This window comes from Liolophura sinensis, unplaced genomic scaffold (genome assembly GCF_032854445.1).
Source record: "Liolophura sinensis isolate JHLJ2023 unplaced genomic scaffold, CUHK_Ljap_v2 scaffold_39, whole genome shotgun sequence".
NCBI classification, from domain to species: domain Eukaryota; kingdom Metazoa; phylum Mollusca; class Polyplacophora; order Chitonida; family Chitonidae; genus Liolophura; species Liolophura sinensis.
Window position 1 is genome coordinate 10,499 of NW_027017978.1, and position 20,179 is coordinate 30,677.

At 40.6% G+C, this 20,179-nt stretch overlaps 1 protein-coding gene and 1 long non-coding RNA gene across 2 annotated transcripts; both read left to right on the forward strand.

Moving 5' to 3' along the window:
• Window positions 1–1,094: 1,094 nt before the first annotated feature.
• On the forward strand, window positions 1,095–18,646 carry LOC135481399 (uncharacterized). Its single transcript, XR_010446006.1, has 5 exons — window positions 1,095–1,210; window positions 2,305–2,352; window positions 4,263–4,911; window positions 11,727–11,870; window positions 18,602–18,646. It is a non-coding gene; the product is annotated as an uncharacterized LOC135481399 (long non-coding RNA).
• Window positions 5,322–11,581, forward strand: LOC135481396 (uncharacterized). Its single transcript, XM_064761226.1, has 3 exons — window positions 5,322–10,827; window positions 10,909–11,060; window positions 11,567–11,581. The coding sequence occupies exons 1-3, from the start codon at window positions 5,322–5,324 to the stop codon at window positions 11,579–11,581; spliced, it is 5,673 nt and encodes a 1,890-aa protein (XP_064617296.1).
• Window positions 18,647–20,179: the final 1,533 nt, after the last annotated feature.

The window sequence follows — 20,179 nt, forward strand, 5'->3', positions numbered from 1 at the left end:
GGAGGGGTGTGTATTAATGCATGGAGTCATATTCCGCTACATTGAGTCATATTCCGCTACATTGAATGAAGAGTGAGTGCTTGGGGTTTAACGTTGTGCTCAACAGTTTTTCAGTCATGTGACGACGAAGGAATCCTTAGGGTGTATTTAATGAACATCTTGTTGCAGGACGATTTTCCACCGCTCTTTTATCTAAACTTACCGAAGGCAAGTAAGCCGCCCCGCTTACCCCGCTTGTCCGAGACATAATACTGATGCGGATCAACCAGTCGTTGCACTATCCGCTTCATGCTGAACGTCAAACGAGAAAGTTGCAACTTCCTCTTTTAAAGTCCTAGGTGTGACTCGACCCAGGATTGATCCTGGATATAGGCCTACCGCTCCGAAAGCGGACGCTCTACCAACTGTGCTATGCAGAGATCGAATGAAGAGGGGGGGGGGAGGGGGGGAGGCTGCCCAGTTCAAGTCGCTCTTATTCATACAATGTTTGTTGTATGACTTTCCTTGTTAGAAGTATGTTAAAATGTTGAATAAATATGTAATTAATTGCATAATAAATAATGCCTGCATCGCTAATTACATTGTATATTTTGATAGGCAACACATATTAATTTTCCTCAAAGAACCAACACGCACGACTTCGTTTAAGTCTAATTTATCATTTTTTCTCTGGCACATTTATGTCATTAGGCTAATATCAGGGCAGTTGTAGGCCTACATACACATAACAAATATGAAAATCAGCGTTCAAGCACTATGTCAAGCATGCTTCGCTAAAATGCGATCAGGTACATTTGTTCACTGTATGAGATTAATGCACTTCTGGTAATATTTCTCTGAACACTGCCTTTGGAACTTGGTCATTCATTTGAAATTGTCACTTAACCTCATTGTGATTGTGTAGCTCATATAATGCATTCCCTACTGGTGCGCTCTCAACTCTGTGTGGATATTTGGTGGCAATTGCGGAGGAAGAGGTGGGGGGTGGGGGTATTTGGTTTGCATTTGCTTTTCCTGCCTACATGGCAACTGCGAAGTGTCAGTCTATTTTTAGCGCATGACATCATTATATGTGACCAATGAACGTCGGCCAATCCCACTTTCTGCTTGTTTTCAGCTAGCTGGTGAAAGATTTTGTATATCGGTATTTCTTTTGCAAGTGTTCGACGAAAACAGAGTTTGCTGTTTCATTAGATTGACAGAGCATAGTGTAAGTTACTCATACATGTTCTCACTTATTTGGAATTTTGCTGTTGGGGTAGAATTCATGTGTATTACCGATGAACTTAAAACGATACGGTACTGCTGATACTGACTGGTATGCCGTGCGTGTGGTGCAACAACAACAGGCGTACATTACACCACATGCATTCGTCTCAAAACAGCCGTTACAGGCATTTACTAATACCCTCTAACGGTTTTTCTCAAAATTCAGAGAAAGACAAGCAGTTACATACTAACAACTATTTTGAGACAAAGTCCTGTTGTTAGACTTGATTGTAAGTTACAGTGAATGTTCTTAGTAGCTTGGATTATTATCAAAAGCGATTTGCTGGTCTTCTAATAGACATACGGGTATTGATAGATAGAGTGGGTAGGGGTCAACAAAACTACAGTGGTAGTGTATGAGAACTCAAACCCAGGCCTCCCGTTTTTTCCCAGTCTTTTTGGACAAGCTTAGCTTAGAGCAACATACATTCACACGCTATTTCGGTAGATGATGGGTTACATTTCAGGGCAATGTCTTGAACAGAAGTGCCAATTAGAATGAACTGATCGATTAGATGTGCCTTTTCATTGCAGGAACATCACTTCGTTCAATTTCTGTGGTTGCCATGTTTATCTGGTATCTATTTTCCTACATAATGCCATCAACTTGGTAGGGTTTACTGTCAAGGAGATAGCTGGTTTGGTTTTGCTAGTGTAGTTTTTAGTGGAGGCATAGATAGAGGGACAGTGATGTGTAATGACAGTGGATTCAAGTTTGTGCTTATCCATGGTTACCGATTAGCCATTTTCCCCTATAATGGTTTGCTATTAAGTATGGTCTCGTGTCCTCGCTACAAAGACAATTGTTTTGCTTGTTCTGTTTAGATTATTAGGTATAGTTTGGTGTTAATCTGGGCTTGTCTCACGATTGTATTGTAAAGGGTGGGCATTCTACATGCATGCTAGCATATGGATTATTGTTACTAGTTTATTGTTACTAGTTTAATGTTGTTTAATGTCCTGCAACAAGGAGGTTCATTAATGTTTGTTATAGGCGTATATTGAGTTCACCTGAACTCTTGTTTTCATTTGCAGTGCAACATGCCACGGAAAAAGTACTGGAGAAAAACAAGATTCCATAAGGTAAGGTGGGGCTCAATGTATTATGTGCATAATATCATGTCTGTTTAGTTTTTACAAGCATTGATACATGAACTGTATTCTTATTAGTGATTATATTTGACAGTCTGCAGAAAAAGGGTGTATTTAACACTAATAAAAGGGACATTTTTATGTTTTAAGGAAAAATGGAGCTAAAGTTCAGGAATGTTCAACTCTTGTACTGACTGCATAATGATGGGGAAACAGGAGTTTACAAATGACATTGGATAGGGCTTGCATGGTTTTTAACTGCTGTTTTATGCTTAGTATAATGCGGGTGGGGGGAGGGGGGGGGGATCATCAGATGCACCTAATTGGACCAAGATATCCCTTATACATGTACACTGGAACTGTTTTACTGTGGACTCTCACTGTAACGATACAATAGTTAGACGGAGTTTTCTCCCAGTAAGTTATGCAGCACACCTGTAATAAATGGTGATATTTTCTAATGTGGGATATTATAAGACAGTGTTTCTTTGCAGAGATATGTTTTTTTCTTTACTCATGAAGATGTACTTGTTTGGTCATGGTCACAGATTGGTTATGGTCACAGATTGCAAATTAATTGCTGGTTGTCATAGTTTCTTCTGTTGAGAGACTATGCCTTAGATTTTGTACAAACAATCGGTAATGGCTAATCAAATCAAACTTTAGCTATTCTTCCTGAATAAGCAAAATTATGACTTCTCAGAAAATACCACCCCCATTTTTGTACTGTTTACCGTTTTAAAAAAGCAGTAAAGTTTGTAAAAAGCTATAATATGACCCGAATTATTCATTCGTAATGAGCTCTGGAAGATAACATGTTATTTCTAAAATGGACACATCCATGAAATCCTGGACTTCAGGAAACACGACTGACATATGAACTTGTCAGCACTTTGAAGTTCACCTGCTGAAATCTGTGGCTGACATGGATGGGTGGGACTAACCATTCTGTTGCCCTGTTTTGGTTTTACTTTTTGAGCTGTGATGTGTTTGCATATCGAGAAATATGCTGACATTCACACTTTTTGCCTGAAACAGAACATAGCTCCAATATCCAGGATTTGTCCATATGAGTCCAGAAGGGATGAAATTGGACTGATCTTATTCTGTCTGTGACCAGAATTCTACAGATGTAATGACTCAAGAAACGTATTTATGACAATCCATTACCTTGATTAAGTATGGCGTGGAATAGACAATTTGACATTATCAGCATTACCTGTATCGTTTTCTCCATAAAATCTTTACTCATCTGAGTATTTTCCTGGATAGTTTATTGGTTAACACCAATTCTAATGCATAAACGTAGATTTTAACATGGAAACCATAACCAACAGCAGCGTGCTATGATTTTGTACACTGCGGATGGTCGTGGATTTCCCGCGGGTTCCACCCACCATAATGCTTACCGCTGTCGTATAAGTGAAATATTCTTGAGTACGTTGTAAGACACCAATCAGATAAATAAATAAATAAATTTAGTACAACGCACGGCAGAGCTCGCACCAGACGCACATAAGTGTGTATGTCATATGGTATTGCATTACCAGTTTAACAAAAGCTGCCAGGTAATGGTGATGTGTATTGAAAGTCGTCTGCACTTTTTTTTTATTACAAAAATGAAATAACACCTTCTGTGCTAAGGTAATTAAATATTGGAAAACTTCATTTTTTCTTAGCTTTACAGTTGTATTTGGGACTGTCTGTATTAGCTGTACTTGATGTTTTGGATAAACTGGTAGCCTTTGTTACTCACAAGCAATACAAGTAAACTCCTCATATCAGATCGTGAGCCCAAAGCCTCAAATAATGGGGCAGCTCCCGCGCACAGCAAATTATGTAGACAATAATAGCATGGATGGCTGAAGTTCATTTCTTGATTCTATATCTTTCTTTTTAAGGAGACAAAAGGGGATGGAAACGTGTCAAAAAAAAATGACAGTGACGAGTCTGGGACTGTTGTTTTTACAGAGATAAGTACAGTTTCTGGACATTTTCATCAAGGACATCCACAATTTATGCCAAATAGTGGAGCACAATGTGTGGCTAATAGTTGCTCAGCTATTCTGTATGATAAAGTAAAGCCAGTTTCTATGTGGACTAGTAATGATCTTGATGCTGTATTGATTTCTGGTGATGAATTGTACTCTAATGTTAAACCTAATCTTCCTGCTGGTGAGACCTTTTTGCTCATTTCAGACATTCCAGATGTGATGGACATGCACAATGGTACTTTCAGTATAAGGGCAGGTGAATCTTTGACAGGTTATGTACTTGGTAGTGTTCATGCAGATCTGCAGTCTGATATTTTCATGCCACTGAGAGATGCTCTTGATAGAACACTATCTGTGTTTACTTCGTGCCTTATAACCTTCAACTCTTCTACATTTGCTATCATTAAACGAGACCAGTACTTATATGTCATTGATTCTCATTCCAGGAATGTAGAAGGTGTACAAGTTGTTGATGGAACTGCTGTAAGCATCAGATACACAGGTCTAGAAGGGGTGTTTCAACACTGTACTCGTCTGGCTATTTCACTCAACACTGGTGAGTATGAACAGTTTGAGATTACTGGCATTGATGTAGTTACTCATGAGGATCGTGCTGATTCTGGTGATGTCATGCATGTACAGACTACATGGACATCTTTATCATTTAACCCACTGACAGACGAAGACCAAAGTCTAATGTGTAGGAAGCTAGAATTGCAGAAATTACCAGAACTTGATGCTCTTGGATCATGCTCCTTCCTTGGTGAACCATGTAGGACAAAGAAGATTAAAATGGATGGGAACTGTTTTTTTAGAGCATTGTCTTTTGCAATATCTGGCACAGAGGAGAACCATAGACGACTGCGACTATTAACAGTAAAACATCTTCTGGAAAACTCAAGGCTCTTCTCCCCATACCTTCGAGATGGACATGTCACTGTAGAAAGATATGTACAGTCATCGAGGATGAAGTACTTACATACATGGGCCACTGAAGTAGAAATTTTCGCAGCGTCAGACATGCTCCAGACTGACATCTACACCTACAGTGAATCATGGTTGTTGTTTTCCAAGTCTCAGGCTCGGGAGCAGATGAACAATTCAACTAGGGCTATTTATTTACATCATGTTTCAGGTTGTCATTATGATGTGGTTATTTGTGTAAAAAATCAGTCATTAGATCTTTGTACTGGAAATTGTTTACTGTGTAGTAACTACAGTACTGAAGGAATACAAAGCATAACACATGTGAAATGTGAGGAAGATGACAATATTGTCATAGGTGATGCAGTTAGTTCACGAAAAGACATCGGGAACAAATGCTTCCTTGGAAAAGAGTTGAAGAAGAAGATACATCGTGAACATATCCAGCAGAAAAGGCTCAAAACAGTGCATGACTGTACTGATGTGATGAAGAAATCCGCAGAACTACAAAACACCAAGAAAGACCGAAACACATATGCTGCAAATGTGTCATACAGGAGACATGTTTTGGCAGTTTATAAGGAGAAATATGCCAAACCAGACCACAGGGAATCGGCAATCCGACAGGGCAAGCAGAGATACAGCAGTGATGAATTGTACCAAAATAGGATTAAGGCGTACAGCAAGGCCAAATATTTGTCGGACACCAGGCATAAACAGAAGGTCAAAGCGTACAGCAAGGAGAGGTATTTATCAGACACCAAACATAAAGAAAAGGTCAAAGCGTACAGCAAGGAGAGGTATTTGTCAGACACCAAACATAAAGAAAAGGTCAAAGCGTACAGCAAGGAGAGGTATTTGTCAGACACCAAACATAAAGAAAAGGTCAAAGCGTACAGCAAGGAGAGGTATTTGTCAGACACCAGGCATAAACAGAAGGTGAAAGCGTACAGCAAGGAGAGGTATTTGTCAGACACCAGGCATAAACAGAAGGTGAAAGCGTATAGCAAAGAGAAGTATTTGTCAGACACCAGGCATAAACAGAAGGTGAAAATGTACAGCAAGAGAAAGTATATGATGGACACCAGACACAAAGAGAAAGTGAAAACATACAGCAAGAGGAAGTATATGATGGACACCAGACACAAAGAGAAGGTGAAAATGTACAGCAAGAGAAAATATATGGATGATGAGTTTAGGAAAAACAAGCAATCACAGCTGAAAAAAAAGTATTCAGAATCAAAGTCATACAGGAAAGATGCAATAAATAGACAGCTGGAACGCAGACGACAGAGGATAGCAGACCTTTCTTGTACTGATAGAGTAACATCTGTTTTTCACCACTTAATAACTGATGCACCACACCACATATGTGCTGTTTGCCATCGACGTTTTTTCAGAGGACAGGTTGTCATATGTAAAAGGGAATCTTACTCACAAATAGGTCAAGTGGCTCGAAAATTTGCTGCCAAATGTATATCAACAAGATACGTTCACACATGCTCCTCAGATTGCAATGTTCCCTGTATTATTTATCTATCTCCGTATTCCAAACTCTGGATTTGTTACACGTGCCATAGGAAGATCAGATCAGGCATTTTACCAGCTGAGGCATCTGTTAACAGTCTACAGGTAGAAGGTGTGCCGTATGAATTGTCTTGTTTGAACCAACTAGAGCAACATTTAATAGCAAAACATATTCCCTTTGCTAAGGTGGCAGCCCTTCCTAGAGGTGGTCAGAGAAGTGTCCATGGTCCAGTTGTTTGTGTGCCATCCAACATTGACACAACAATTTCCTCTCTTCCACGACCAGAGTCAGATGATCAGCTGATAAGGGTAAAACTCAAGCGGAAATTGTCATATAAAGGGCATTATAGGTATCAGTTTGTAAACACTGCACGAATTGAAAGGGCACTCGAATATTTGAAAGAAAATAACCCACACTATCAGGATGTTAATTTCAACAACAATTGGGTTAACAACTTGTCATCAGCAGGAAACGACAAAGAGAGTGATAATGATAGTCTACCAGATTTATGCGACCGTGAACAACCTGGCAGTAATGAAGGTGGAAAGACTGATACAGGAAATGATGTTGAATATCTCCACTCAAGCCATACAGGAGATCAGGGGCTGATGATAGACAGTTGTCTGCAACCAGTTGACATAGGACAAGAAATACTTGATCAGTTCGCAGATAATGTACTTTGTTTAGCACCGAGTGAAGGCAATGATCCAATTAGACTTCTGATGAATGAAGAAAATGAAGCAAAGGCATTCCCTGTCTTGTTCCCTAAAGGATCACCGACATACCACGACAAAAGAGAAAAGAAAATAACTGTTTCACGCTATCTGAATACCAGGCTGATGCATGCAGACTCCAGATTTGCAAAAAGTACTGAGTATATATTTTATGCTCAGTATCTCTCAGAAGTTCAGCAGGTACTTTCAACTGTCTCTATTGCACTGAGAAAAAGTCGTCAATCAGACAATGAACAAACGATAAATAAACTCACCGATTATGACTCCTTGAGAGAAATCCTAAAGACTGACTCTGGATTCAAGTTCTTAAAGCCAATCCGAGGAACTCCAGTATACTGGCAATCTGCACAGAAGGATTTATTTGCTATGCTGAGACAACTTGGCATTCCAACATGGTTTTGTTCATTTTCTGCTGCAGATATGAGATGGCCTGAGTTTATTCAAGCACTGCTGGTGGAAGAAGGCCGTGATACTGACATTACTGATATGGACTGGACAGCTAAATGTGAATTGATCAGAGAGAACCCTGTTATGGCAGCACGGATGTTTGAACATCGATTTCAGTGCTTTTTGAAGGAATTTCTGCTGTCCCCTGCAAACCCTGTTGGGAAGATAATAGACTACTTCTACAGGGTAGAGTTTCAACACCGTGGATCACCACATACTCATTGTTTATTTTGGGTTGAAAATGCTCCCAAACTTGACCATAACTCAGATGAAGAGGTGACCGCCTTCATTGACAAGTATGTGACATGTGAAATGCCACCAACAGATGATGAAGTGCTGCAAGAGATTGTGTCCTCTGTACAGAAACATAGTAGCCTTCATTCAAAGAGCTGTCGGAAAAAAGGTACGAAATGCAGGTTTAACTTTCCAAGACCACCAAGTAAGTGCACTTTCATCTCTAGGCCAAGCTCTTCAGATGTTCACAACAATGATTGTAATGAAGCATCGATAGAAAGGGAGATGAATTGTGAAGAAGCTAAGCGAATCCTTGAAGCGTTGTGGGAGGCTCTCTCAAATCAAGATCATGCTTTTGGGAACACAGAAGATTTGTTCACTGCTGTTGGAATTAACCAAGATCAGTTCCAGGAAGCATACACGATGCTGTCAAAGCGGGCTAGTGTTGTGCTCAGACGGGGCGTGGATGATGTATGGTTGAATCAGTACAATCCTGACCTTCTGCGCGCATGGAATGGGAATATGGATATTCAGTTTGTGCTCGATGCTTACTCTTGCATTGTATACATTATATCATATATTTCTAAGTCAGAAAGAGAAATGGGTCTTCTTCTGGAACAGGCAAGAAAGGAAACTTTGAATGGCAATGAAGACACTAAACAAGCATTGAAGAAACTTGGAGCAGTGTATCTTCAGAGTAGGGAAGTAAGTGCTCAAGAGGCTGTGTTTCGAGTCTGTAACCTGCACTTGAAGGAATGTTCAAGATTTGTTCAGTTTATTCCTGTTGGTGATGCCATAAGGATGAGTCTGCCCCTGAACGTGATCCAAATCAAGCTCAGTGGTGGCGATTTAAATGTAGATGATGTGTGGATGACAAGTATAATTGACCGTTACAAGAACAGACCAGATGGTGATGAATTTGAAGCTATGTGCTTGGCAACATTTTGTTCCGAATTCCGAGTTCTGCCCAAGACAGAGAAAATTTCCAGTAAAGCTCAAAAGGAGGGATTGGTACATAAACTGAGGAGTAACATGGGGTACATTCGTAGAAGAACACGAACCAAACCAGCTGTGGTAAGATATCCAAGGTTTTCACCAGAGAGTCACTCAGAGAAATATTTCCAGAGCATTTTACAACTGTTTTTGCCATACAGAACAGACTCACAGCTGAAACCTGATGGGTTTAATTCGTTTGAATACTTCTTTGAGACTGGTGCTGTAAGTTTGCTGAATAACACTGGTGTTGAGCTTGTCAAGGATATAGTTAGCAGAAACAAGGCATCATTTGAAACAGATGCTGATCAAATCACCAGAGCAGCGGAAATCCTTGAAATGGGTGGTCACTTAGAAGATGCATGGGCACAGATGTATCCTGAAAGTGAAGCAGAAAGGATTTCTTGTTTTGATGAAATTGAAGAGCTTGACAAGGTCCCTTGTGAGGCAAAAGACATACCAGATTTAGTACCAAATCAGAAGTCAGATTACACTATTGAGCCTCAACAGGGAGTTCTATCCGGGAGTGAAGCAAAAGATCTTCTGCGATCGCTGAATGAACGACAACTGGAGGTCTTCTACAAAGTTCGAAAATGGTGTTTAGAAAAACTCAATGATCTGGACCCAGAACCTTTCTATCTTTTCATCACGGGAGGTGCAGGAACTGGCAAAACCCATTTGATTAAGTCTTTGCATTTTGAAGCCAACAGGCTTTTAGCAAGGTGTTTGTCAAAGCCAGATGACACATCGATTTTATTAACAGCTCCGACAGGTGTTGCAGCTTTTAACATTAGTGCTTCAACCATTCACAGTACGTTTGGTATTCCTGTAGATGTAAAATTACCATATCAGCCATTGGGAGAAGAAAAACTAAACACGTTACGTTTAAAGTATAACAGCCTTCAAATTTTAATTATAGATGAAATCTCTATGGTGGATCATAAGTTACTTGCTTACATCCATGGAAGGTTACGACAGATCAAGCAGTGTAATGATTACTCTCCATTTGGAAAAGTGTCTGTGATTGCTGTCGGAGATTTCTATCAATTGCCACCAGTAAAAGGGAAGCCTTTATACAAAGACGACATTGGATTTAATCTCTGGTCTGAGTTCAAAATAGTGGAACTAACTGAAGTGATGAGACAGAATAATCCAAGCTTTGCAAATATGTTAAACCGTCTTCGTATCCGAAAAAAGACTGAGAGAATCACAGCTTCGGATATTTGTATGTTGACTGAGCGCGAGACCGGAGAAGAAGAAGAAGGTGATATTCATATATTTGCAACGAATCAACAAGTTGCAGAATTCAATCTCTCTAAATTGTCTCAAAGTGAAGAGGAAATTATTGCTTTTGATGCTGAAGATTTTGAGAAGGATCAAAGGACTGGAAAACTTCAGAAAAGAGACAGTCAGTTCATAAGTACGGTGTATTCTAATTTGCCCAGAAAACTGTCTTTAACAGTGGGAGCTCGAGTGTTACTTATGAAAAACATTGATGTTTCTGATGGTCTCGTGAATGGTGTCTTTGGCACAGTCTCACATATTCCAGGTCCAGCAAGAGGTGAAGATGTACCAAATGTGATTTATGTTGTGTTTGACAGTGACAGAGTTGGTACTAAGATGAGGAGAGAAAGTCAAATCCCTGATTGTGTACCATCCAGCAGTACACCAATTCACCGGGTAGAAGATAGAGTGAGTGCACGTGGTGGAATCAGAAGACAGTTTCCCCTGAAGTTAAGTTATGCTTGTACTGTACACAAGCTACAAGGTGTCACTCTTGACAGAGCAGTTGTTTCCCTGGACAAAATATTTGCTGCAGGCCAAGCTTATGTGGCATTAAGTCGTGTGAGATCACTGGAGGGGTTGACCATTCAGGATTTTAAAGAGTCTGTTATTTATTGTAATGATAGTATTACTGAAGCACTCTTGTCCATGTCGCCTTTCCTGAACTTTACATCTGAACACACCAATGATCAAGAAGCTAGTTTTGCGGAATTCAAGTTCATTCTTCATAATGTACAAGGATTAAGATCTCATGTTCATGACATCAAAGGGGACAAAAGATTTACAACATCGCATGCGATCTGTATTACAGAAACTTGGCTGTCTTCTGATGAATCAAGAGAAGGACAGTACTTAGAGGGATTCACATTTAACCATAAGACCAGAGCTCAAAGCTATGATCAAAGCAATCCGTTGTTCAAGGAGTTAAAACAACAAGCTCATGGAGGGGTTGGCATTTTCCACAAATCTAATATAAAATGTGAAATGTTGGATCTCGCTATTCCTAACCTGGAGAGTATAGCATTCTACTTTAATGATCCAAACTTCGCTGTCATTGTCATTTACAGGCCATTGTCTTATAGTCTTCCTATTTTCATACAAAATCTAGATAAACTATTGAAAAAACTGGCGAATCTTCCATATGGTTGTGCAGTAGTTGGAGATTTCAATGAGAACATATTGAAGTCGAATGTCATTTCAAAACTGTTTGCCTCTTACCATTTTCAGCAGCTTGTGAAAGAACCAACCACAGAAAACGGGACACTGATTGATCATGTTTATGTCAGACATGTCCATTTGAAAACAGTCAAAGTCATCCCAACTTATTTTAGCTACCACGATGCCATTATGTCCATATTATAAGAAGAGCAGGTAAATGATAGGTATAATATGGACCTTAATGATGACTTGTTTTGCTGACAACGGGCCTACTGATTGACCTGAAAATTCAGAAACTCCATGTTGCACAAAGGCTACATACTTTATAAATATTGTATTCTGTAACAAAACAGTAATGACTATGCTGCAACTGTATTCTGATGCCAAAGTGATACATGGCTGTCCAACTTATGGCTATACTACAAGTAAAGCAATGGTTTGAATACTGTCCTTCCACACTGTACTCACAATAAAGCAGTACACAGCTATCATACTGCCTCGCTTTACTGAAACTCGAACAGTACCGGCTATTGTACTGCCTGGTTTTACTGAAACTGAAACAATACCAGCTATCGTATTGCCTGGATTTACTGAAACTGAACCAGTACCGGCTATCGTACTGCCTGGCTTTACTCAAACTAAAGCAGTACTGGCTATTGTACTGTCTGGCTTTACTGAAACTGAAACAGTACTGGCTATTGTACTACCTGGCTTTATTGAAACTGAAACAGTACCGGCTATCGTACTGCCTGAATTTACTGAAACTGAAACAGTACTGGTTATTGTACTACCTGGCTTTATTGAAACTGAAACAGTACCGGCTATCGTACTACCTGGCTATACTGAAACTAAAGCAGTACCGGCTATCGTACTGCCTGGCTATACTGAAACTGAAACAGTACCGGCTATCGTACTGCCTGGCTATACTGAAACTGAAACTGTACCGGCTATCATACTACCTGGCTTTATTGAAACTGAAACAGTACTGGCTATCGTACTACCTGGCTATACTGAAACTCAAACAGTACTGGCTATTGTACTGCCTGAATTTACTGAAACTGAAACAGTACCGGCTATCGTACTACCTGGCTATACAGAAATTGAAACAGTACCGGCTATCGTACTGCCTGAATTTACTGAAACTGAAACAGTACCGGCTATCGTACTACTTGGCTTTATTGAAACTGAAACAGTACCGGCTATCATACTACCTGGCTATACTGAAACTAAAGCAGTACCGGCTATCGTACTGCATGGCTATACTGAAACTAAAGCAGTACCGGCTATCGTACTGCCTGGCTATACAGAAACTGAAACAGTACCGGCTATCGTACTGCCTGGCTATACAGAAACTGAAACAGTACCGGCTATCGTACTCCCTGGCTATACTGAAACTGAAACAGTACCGGCTATCGTACTGTCTGGCTATACTGAAACGAAAACAGTACCGGCTATCGTACTATCTGGCTATACTGAAACGAAAGCAGTACCGGCTATCGTACTGCCTGGCTATACTGAAACTGAAACTGTACCGGCTATCATACTACCTGGCTTTATTGAAACTGAAACAGTACTGGCTATCGTACTACCTGGCTATACTGAAACTCAAACAGTACTGGCTATTGTACTGCCTGAATTTACTGAAACTGAAACAGTACCGGCTATCGTACTACCTGGCTATACAGAAATTGAAACAGTACCGGCTATCGTACTGCCTGAATTTACTGAAACTGAAACAGTACCGGCTATCGTACTACTTGGCTTTATTGAAACTGAAACAGTACCGGCTATCATACTACCTGGCTATACTGAAACTAAAGCAGTACCGGCTATCGTACTGCATGGCTATACTGAAACTAAAGCAGTACCGGCTATCGTACTGCCTGGCTATACAGAAACTGAAACAGTACCGGCTATCGTACTGCCTGGCTATACAGAAACTGAAACAGTACCGGCTATCGTACTCCCTGGCTATACTGAAACTGAAACAGTACCGGCTATCGTACTGTCTGGCTATACTGAAACGAAAACAGTACCGGCTATCGTACTATCTGGCTATACTGAAACGAAAGCAGTACCGGCTATCGTACTGCCTGGCTATACAGAAACTGAAACAGTACCGGCTATCGTACTACCTGGCTATACTGAAACTGAAACAGTACCGGCTATCGTACTGTCTGGCTATACTAAAACGAAAACAGTACCGGCTATCGTACTATCTGGCTATACTGAAACGAAAACAGTACCGGCTATCGTACTGCCTGGCTATACAGAAACTAAAACAGTACCGGCTATTGTACTGCCTGGCTATACTGAAACTAAAGCAGTACCGGCTATCGTACTGTCTGACTATACTGAAACTAAAGCAGTACCGGCTATCGTACTGCCTGGCTATACTGAAACGAAAACAGTACCGGCTATCGTACTATCTGGCTATACTGAAACTAAAACAGTACCGGCTATCGTACTGTCTGGCTATACAGAAACTAAAGCAGTACCGGCTATCGTACTGCCTGGCTATACTGAAACTGAAACAGTACCGGCTATCGTACTGTCTGGCTATACTGAAACGAAAACAGTACCGGCTATCGTACTATCTGGCTATACTGAAACGAAAACAGTACCGGCTATCGTACTGCCTGGCTATACAGAAACTAAAACAGTACCGGCTATTGTACTGCCTGGCTATACTGAAACTAAAGCAGTACCGGCTATCGTACTGTCTGACTATACTGAAACTAAAGCAGTACCGGCTATCGTACTGCCTGGCTATACTGAAACGAAAACAGTACCGGCTATCGTACTATCTGGCTATACTGAAACTAAAACAGTACCGGCTATCGTACTGTCTGGCTATACAGAAACTAAAACAGTACCGGCTAACGTACTGCCTGGCTATACTGAAACTAAAACAGTACCGGCTATCGTACTGTCTGGCTATACTGAAACTAAAGCAGTACTGGCTATCGTACTGTCTGGCTATACTGAAACTAACGCAGTACCGGCTATCGTACTGCCTGGCTATACTGAAACGAAAACAGTACCGGCTATCGTACTGTCTGGCTATACTGAAACTAAAGCAGTACTGGCTATCGTACTGTCTGACTATACTGAAACTAACGCAGTACCGGCTATCGTACTGCCTGGCTATACTGAAACGAAAACAGTACCGGCTATCGTACTGTCTGGCTAAACTGAAACTAAAACAGTACCGGCTATCGTACTGTCTGGCTATACAGAAACTAAAGCAATACCGGCTATCGTACTGCCTGGCTATACTGAAACTAAACCAGTACCGGCTATTGTACTATCTGGCTATACTGAAACTAAAGCAGTACCGGCTATCGTACTGTTTGGCTATACTGAAACTAAAGCAGTACCGGCTATTGTACTGCCTGGCTATACTGAAACAAAAGCAGTACCGGCGATTGTACTATCTGGCTATACTGAAACTAAAGCAGTACTGGCTATTGTACTGTCTGGCTATACTGAAACTAAAGCAGTACCGGCTATCGTACTGCCTGACTTTACTGAAACTAAAGCAGTACCGGCTATTGTACTGTTTGGCTATACCTAAGCTAAAGCAGTACCAGCTATCGCACTGTCTGCCTATACTGAAGCTAAAGCAGTACCGGCTATCGTACTGTCTGGCTATACTGAAACTAAAGCAGTACTGGCTATCGTGTTGCTTGACTTTCCTGAAACTAAACCAGTAACGGCTATTGTACTGTTTGGCTATACTAAAAACTAAGGCAGTACCGGCTATCGTACTGTCTGAATTTACTGAAACTAAAGCAGTACCGGCTATCGTACTGTCTGGCTATACGGAAACTAAAGCAGTATCAGCTATCGTACTGTCTGGCTATACCGAAACTAAAGCAGTACCGGCTATCGTACTGTCTGACTTTACTGAAACTAAAGCAGTACTGGTTATCGCACTGTCTGGCTATACCGAAACTAAAACAGTATCAGCTATCGTACTGTCTGGCTATACCGAAACTAAAGCAGTACTGGCTATTGTACTGTCTGACTTTACTGAAAATAAAACAGTACTGGCTATTGTACTGCCTTGCTATACTGAAACTAAAGCTGTATCGGCTATCGTACTGCCTGGCTTTACTTAAACTGAACCAGTACTGGCTATTGTACTATCTGGCTATACTGAAACTAAAGCAGTACCGGCTATTGTACTGCCTGGATTTACTGAAACTAAAGCAATACCGGCTATCGTACTATCTGGCTATACTGAAACAGTACCGGCTATTGTACTGCCTGGCTATACTGAAAGTGAAACAGTACTGCATATTGAGTGCCTGACTTGACTGAAACAGTACCGCATATCGTACTGCCTGTCTTGACTGAAACAGTACCGGCTATTGTACTGCTTGGCTATTCTGAAACTGAAGCAGTACCGGCTATTGTACTGCCTGCCTTTACTGAAACTAAAGCAGTACCGGCTATCGTGCTGCTTGACTATACTGAAACTGAAGCAGTACCAGCTATTGTACTGCCTGCCTTTACTGAAACTAAAGCAGTACCGGCTATCGTACTGCCTGGCTATACTGAAACTAAAGCAGTACCGGCTATTGTATTGTCTGGCTATACTGAAACTAAAACTGTACCGGCTATCGTACTGCCTGGCTATACTGAAACTAAACCAGTACCGGCTATCGTACTGCCTGGCTTTACTGAAACTAAACCAGTACCAGCTATTGTACTGTCTGGCTATACTGAAACTAAAGCAGTACTGGCTATCGTACTGCCTGACTTTACTGAAACTAAAGCAGTACCGGCTGTTGTACTGTCTGGCTATACTGAAACTAAAGCGGTATCGGCTATTGTACTGTCTGGCTATACTGAAAGTAAAGCAGTACTGGCTATCGTTCTGTCTGGCTATACTGAAACTAAAGCAGTACCGGCTATTGTACTATCTGGCTATACTGAAACTAAAGCAGTACCGCTTATTGTACTGTCTGGATTTATTGAAACTAAAGCAGTACCGGTTATTGTACTGCCTGCCTTCACGGAAACTAAAGCAGTACCGGCTATCGTGCTGCCTGACTTGACTGAAACAGTACCAGCTATCATACTGCTTCGCCATATTGAAACTAAAGCAGTACTGGCTATCGTACTGCCTGGCTTTACTGAAACTGAAGCAGTACTGGCTGTGGTACTGCATGGCTTTACTGAAACTGAAACAGTACCAGCTATTGTACTGCCAGACTTTACTGAAACTGAAGCAGTTCAGGTTATTGTACTGCCTGGCTATACAGAAACTAAAGCTGTACCGGCTATTGTACTGCCTGGTTATACTGAAACAAAAGCAGTACCGGCTATTGTACTGCCTGGCTTCACTGAAACTGAAATTGTACCGGATATTATACTGCCTGGCTATACTGAAACTAAAACAGTACCGGCTGTCGTACTGCCTGGCTATACTGAAACTGAAACAGTACTGGCTATCGTACTGCCTGACTTTACTGAAACAGTATCGGCTATTGTACTGCTTGGCTATACCTAAGCTAAAGCCATACTGGCTATCGTACCGCCTGGCTATACTTAAAGTGAAACAGTACTGGCTATCGTACTGCCTGACTTTACTGAAACAGTACCGGCTATCGTATTGCTTTTCTATACTGAAACTAAAGCAGTACCGGCTATCGTATTGCTTGACTTGACTGAAACAGTACTGGTTATTGTACTACTTGGCTATACTGAAACTAAAGTAATACCGGCTATTGTACTGCCTGGCTTTACTGAAACTAAAGCAGTACCTGCTTCTGTACTGGCTGGCTTTACTGAAACTAAAGCAGTACCGGCTATTGTAGTGCCTGGTTTTACTGAAACTAAAGCAGTCCCAGCTATTGTACTGCCTGGCTTTACTGAAACTAAAGCGGTACACAACTCTTTTGCCACCTAGCAATACTGAAACTAAAGCAGTGCCGGCTGTCGTACTGCCTGGCTTTACTGAAACTGAAACAGTACCGGCTATCGTACTGCCTGGCTTTCCTGAAACTAAAGCAGTACTGGTTATCGTACTGACTGGCATTACTAAAACTAAAGCAATACCGGCTATTGTGCTGCCTGGCTTTGCTGAAATTAAAGCGGTACCAGGTATCGTACTGCCTGGCTATAATGGAACTGAAGCAGTACAGGCCATCGTACTACCTAACTATACTCAAACAAAAGTAGTACCGGCTATTTTACTGCAAGGCTACACTGAAACTAAAGCAATACCAGTTATCGTACTGATTTGCTAAAGCAGTGCCCGCTGTCGCACTGCCTGGCTATAGAACAAGTAAAGCAGTACTGGCTACCGTACTGCCTGGCTATAGTGAAACTAAAAGCAGTGCCAGTTATCGTTCTGCCTGGCTGTACTGAAAGGGAAGCAGTACCAGATATTGTAGTGCCTAACTATTCTGAAACTAATACAGTACCGGCTATTGTACTGCCGCCTTATATTACAAGTAAAGTAGTACCGGCTATTGTAATGGGTGGCTATGCTAAAATGAAAGCATTACAGGTTATTTTAAAGTAGTACCAGCTATATTACTGCTTGGCCATATTGAACTTAAGGCATTAAACTGACGGAATACAGGCTATTGTACTGCCTGGAGCAAATGCATTACTGACTATCATACTGCCTGAATCCCAAGCAGTGTGGGCCAATGTGCTGAAGCTAAAGGTAAGTATCTTTGTAGGAAATATTATCATTCATATGAACCAGTGTCGCTCAATAAGTCAGCCCCCTATAGATATTTGGAGATCACTTTGTCCATGACTGAAATAATGTTCTAAACATTACATCGAACACAAATTACTCACTCATCCTCAAAAAAAAAACCCACTTAAAAACCGTTAAAATGGGAAAAAACTTTTGTACATAACTTAATCGGGTAATGTTTCTTAGTTGTGTTTAGTGTACTTGATTTGTTCTTTTACAGGAGCTTAGGTCATGGAAATCTCAGTAATTGTTGGCACTGGAGCTTGTGGGAGAAAAAAACTTCTGATAACTGCAGCTGCAACTTACTGTGAAGTAAAATCCCAGAAATTCAGTGCTTATCGATGCAGCTCAAATTGTATCCCAGTTGTCTTCTAGTTAATGTAAGTATGTCGTGTATGTAGTTTAAAATGTTTATGACATCTTCCTCTTTGGTATTTGACATGCTAATTTACACTTGTAGTGTTATGCTCGGACTATAACATATTACGCTCACTAGCCATTAGGTGTAAACACATGCCTCTGACAGGGCCTCTTTAACATTAGATTTGATGGGAGTTCAGATTATGTAAGAATTTTAGATTGATTAATTCATCTCTGCTGATTATTGTGTTGAAAATAAACCTATGTTTCCTAAACTTATTTCTACAGCCAACCTATTCAAAACGTTGGTCAGAAAGAAAGAAATTAATGACAGAATTTTGTGCATAACAGGCACTTCAGTGATCAATTTCTGAGGGTCTTGGTGGCAAGGTGGACCATTATGGCAGAAACGTGCTATTGGACATCATTTGTTGGAGACCTGCAGTCCACCGCAGTATAATACAAGTGAGAAGTTATCAGTCACTCGCCACTATTCCTGTAAAACTACTGGATAAATCTTCGTTCAAAATCTCAATCTCGTGAATGAATTTGTGATCTGGAACTTTCATGTAATATAAATGAATGTCTCAAAACCAGCTTTGATTAACCCCATTACATGTAACTTAAAAGACAGGAGAAAATATATATTAGCTAAAATAACACACGTGCAAAGGCAGAGTAGATATATCCAGGTACAGCTGTAACAGTCTGTAACAGACATGAATAGAATATTGTGGGCGTTAAAATGACTTCAGGGAATCGCTTGTTTATAAAGCTAGTTCATCAGACTAAAAGTCTCTTAAAGTGACACTGTTTGATTGAATTGTCTTCACTGAATTCATGTTAATGTTAAAATATGACGGTATTTTCAGGTGCTCTCCTCGTCTCACCAATACCACTACCCGTTTATCTTCGGATAGACACTGGCGGCTCAGGACCTTATGGAATGGACCAGTATATCCCGCAAAAATGGAACAAAATGGCAGCAAAGAACTCAAAAGTCGTATATGCCATCTTAAGTCAGTATCACTGTGGGTGATGAGAGTAACACTTCCATCTAAACAAATGTTTCCTCTAGAACACTAATACTGCGAAGAACTTGCGCATGTGGTTTCTTTTTATGACAACTCGACAAATCTATCTTATATGGTTAGATCTGCTGAGAAGGATGGTAAAATGTTAGGTGTGCTGGGAAGCATAATTCGTGTGGCAAATCAAGAAAATCGCCAGATCACAGAAGCTATCGGCTGGCTGGAAAGTTGAAGATACAACATCTAGATTGAATTAAATGATGACCTATAACACCTACAGAAAACTCTCGCTATTTCTAATTCAGGTATTAACCATTCCGGATGTGAGCTACGTGTAACAAGCCCTTTATTATAGTAACATTTATTGGTGGTAACACCTGAATGACCTGTCTTGTAGATACTTCAGT

Bases quoted from the DNA above. Each gene is read 5' to 3' on its own strand.
- LOC135481396 (XM_064761226.1), top strand. From the start codon at position 5,322: ATGAAGTACTTACATACATGGGCCACTGAAGTAGAAATTTTCGCAGCG. The intron at 10,828-10,908 runs GTACTAAGATGA...TAGAAGATAGAG, and splicing joins GTTTGACAGTGACAGAGTTG to TGAGTGCACGTGGTGGAATC.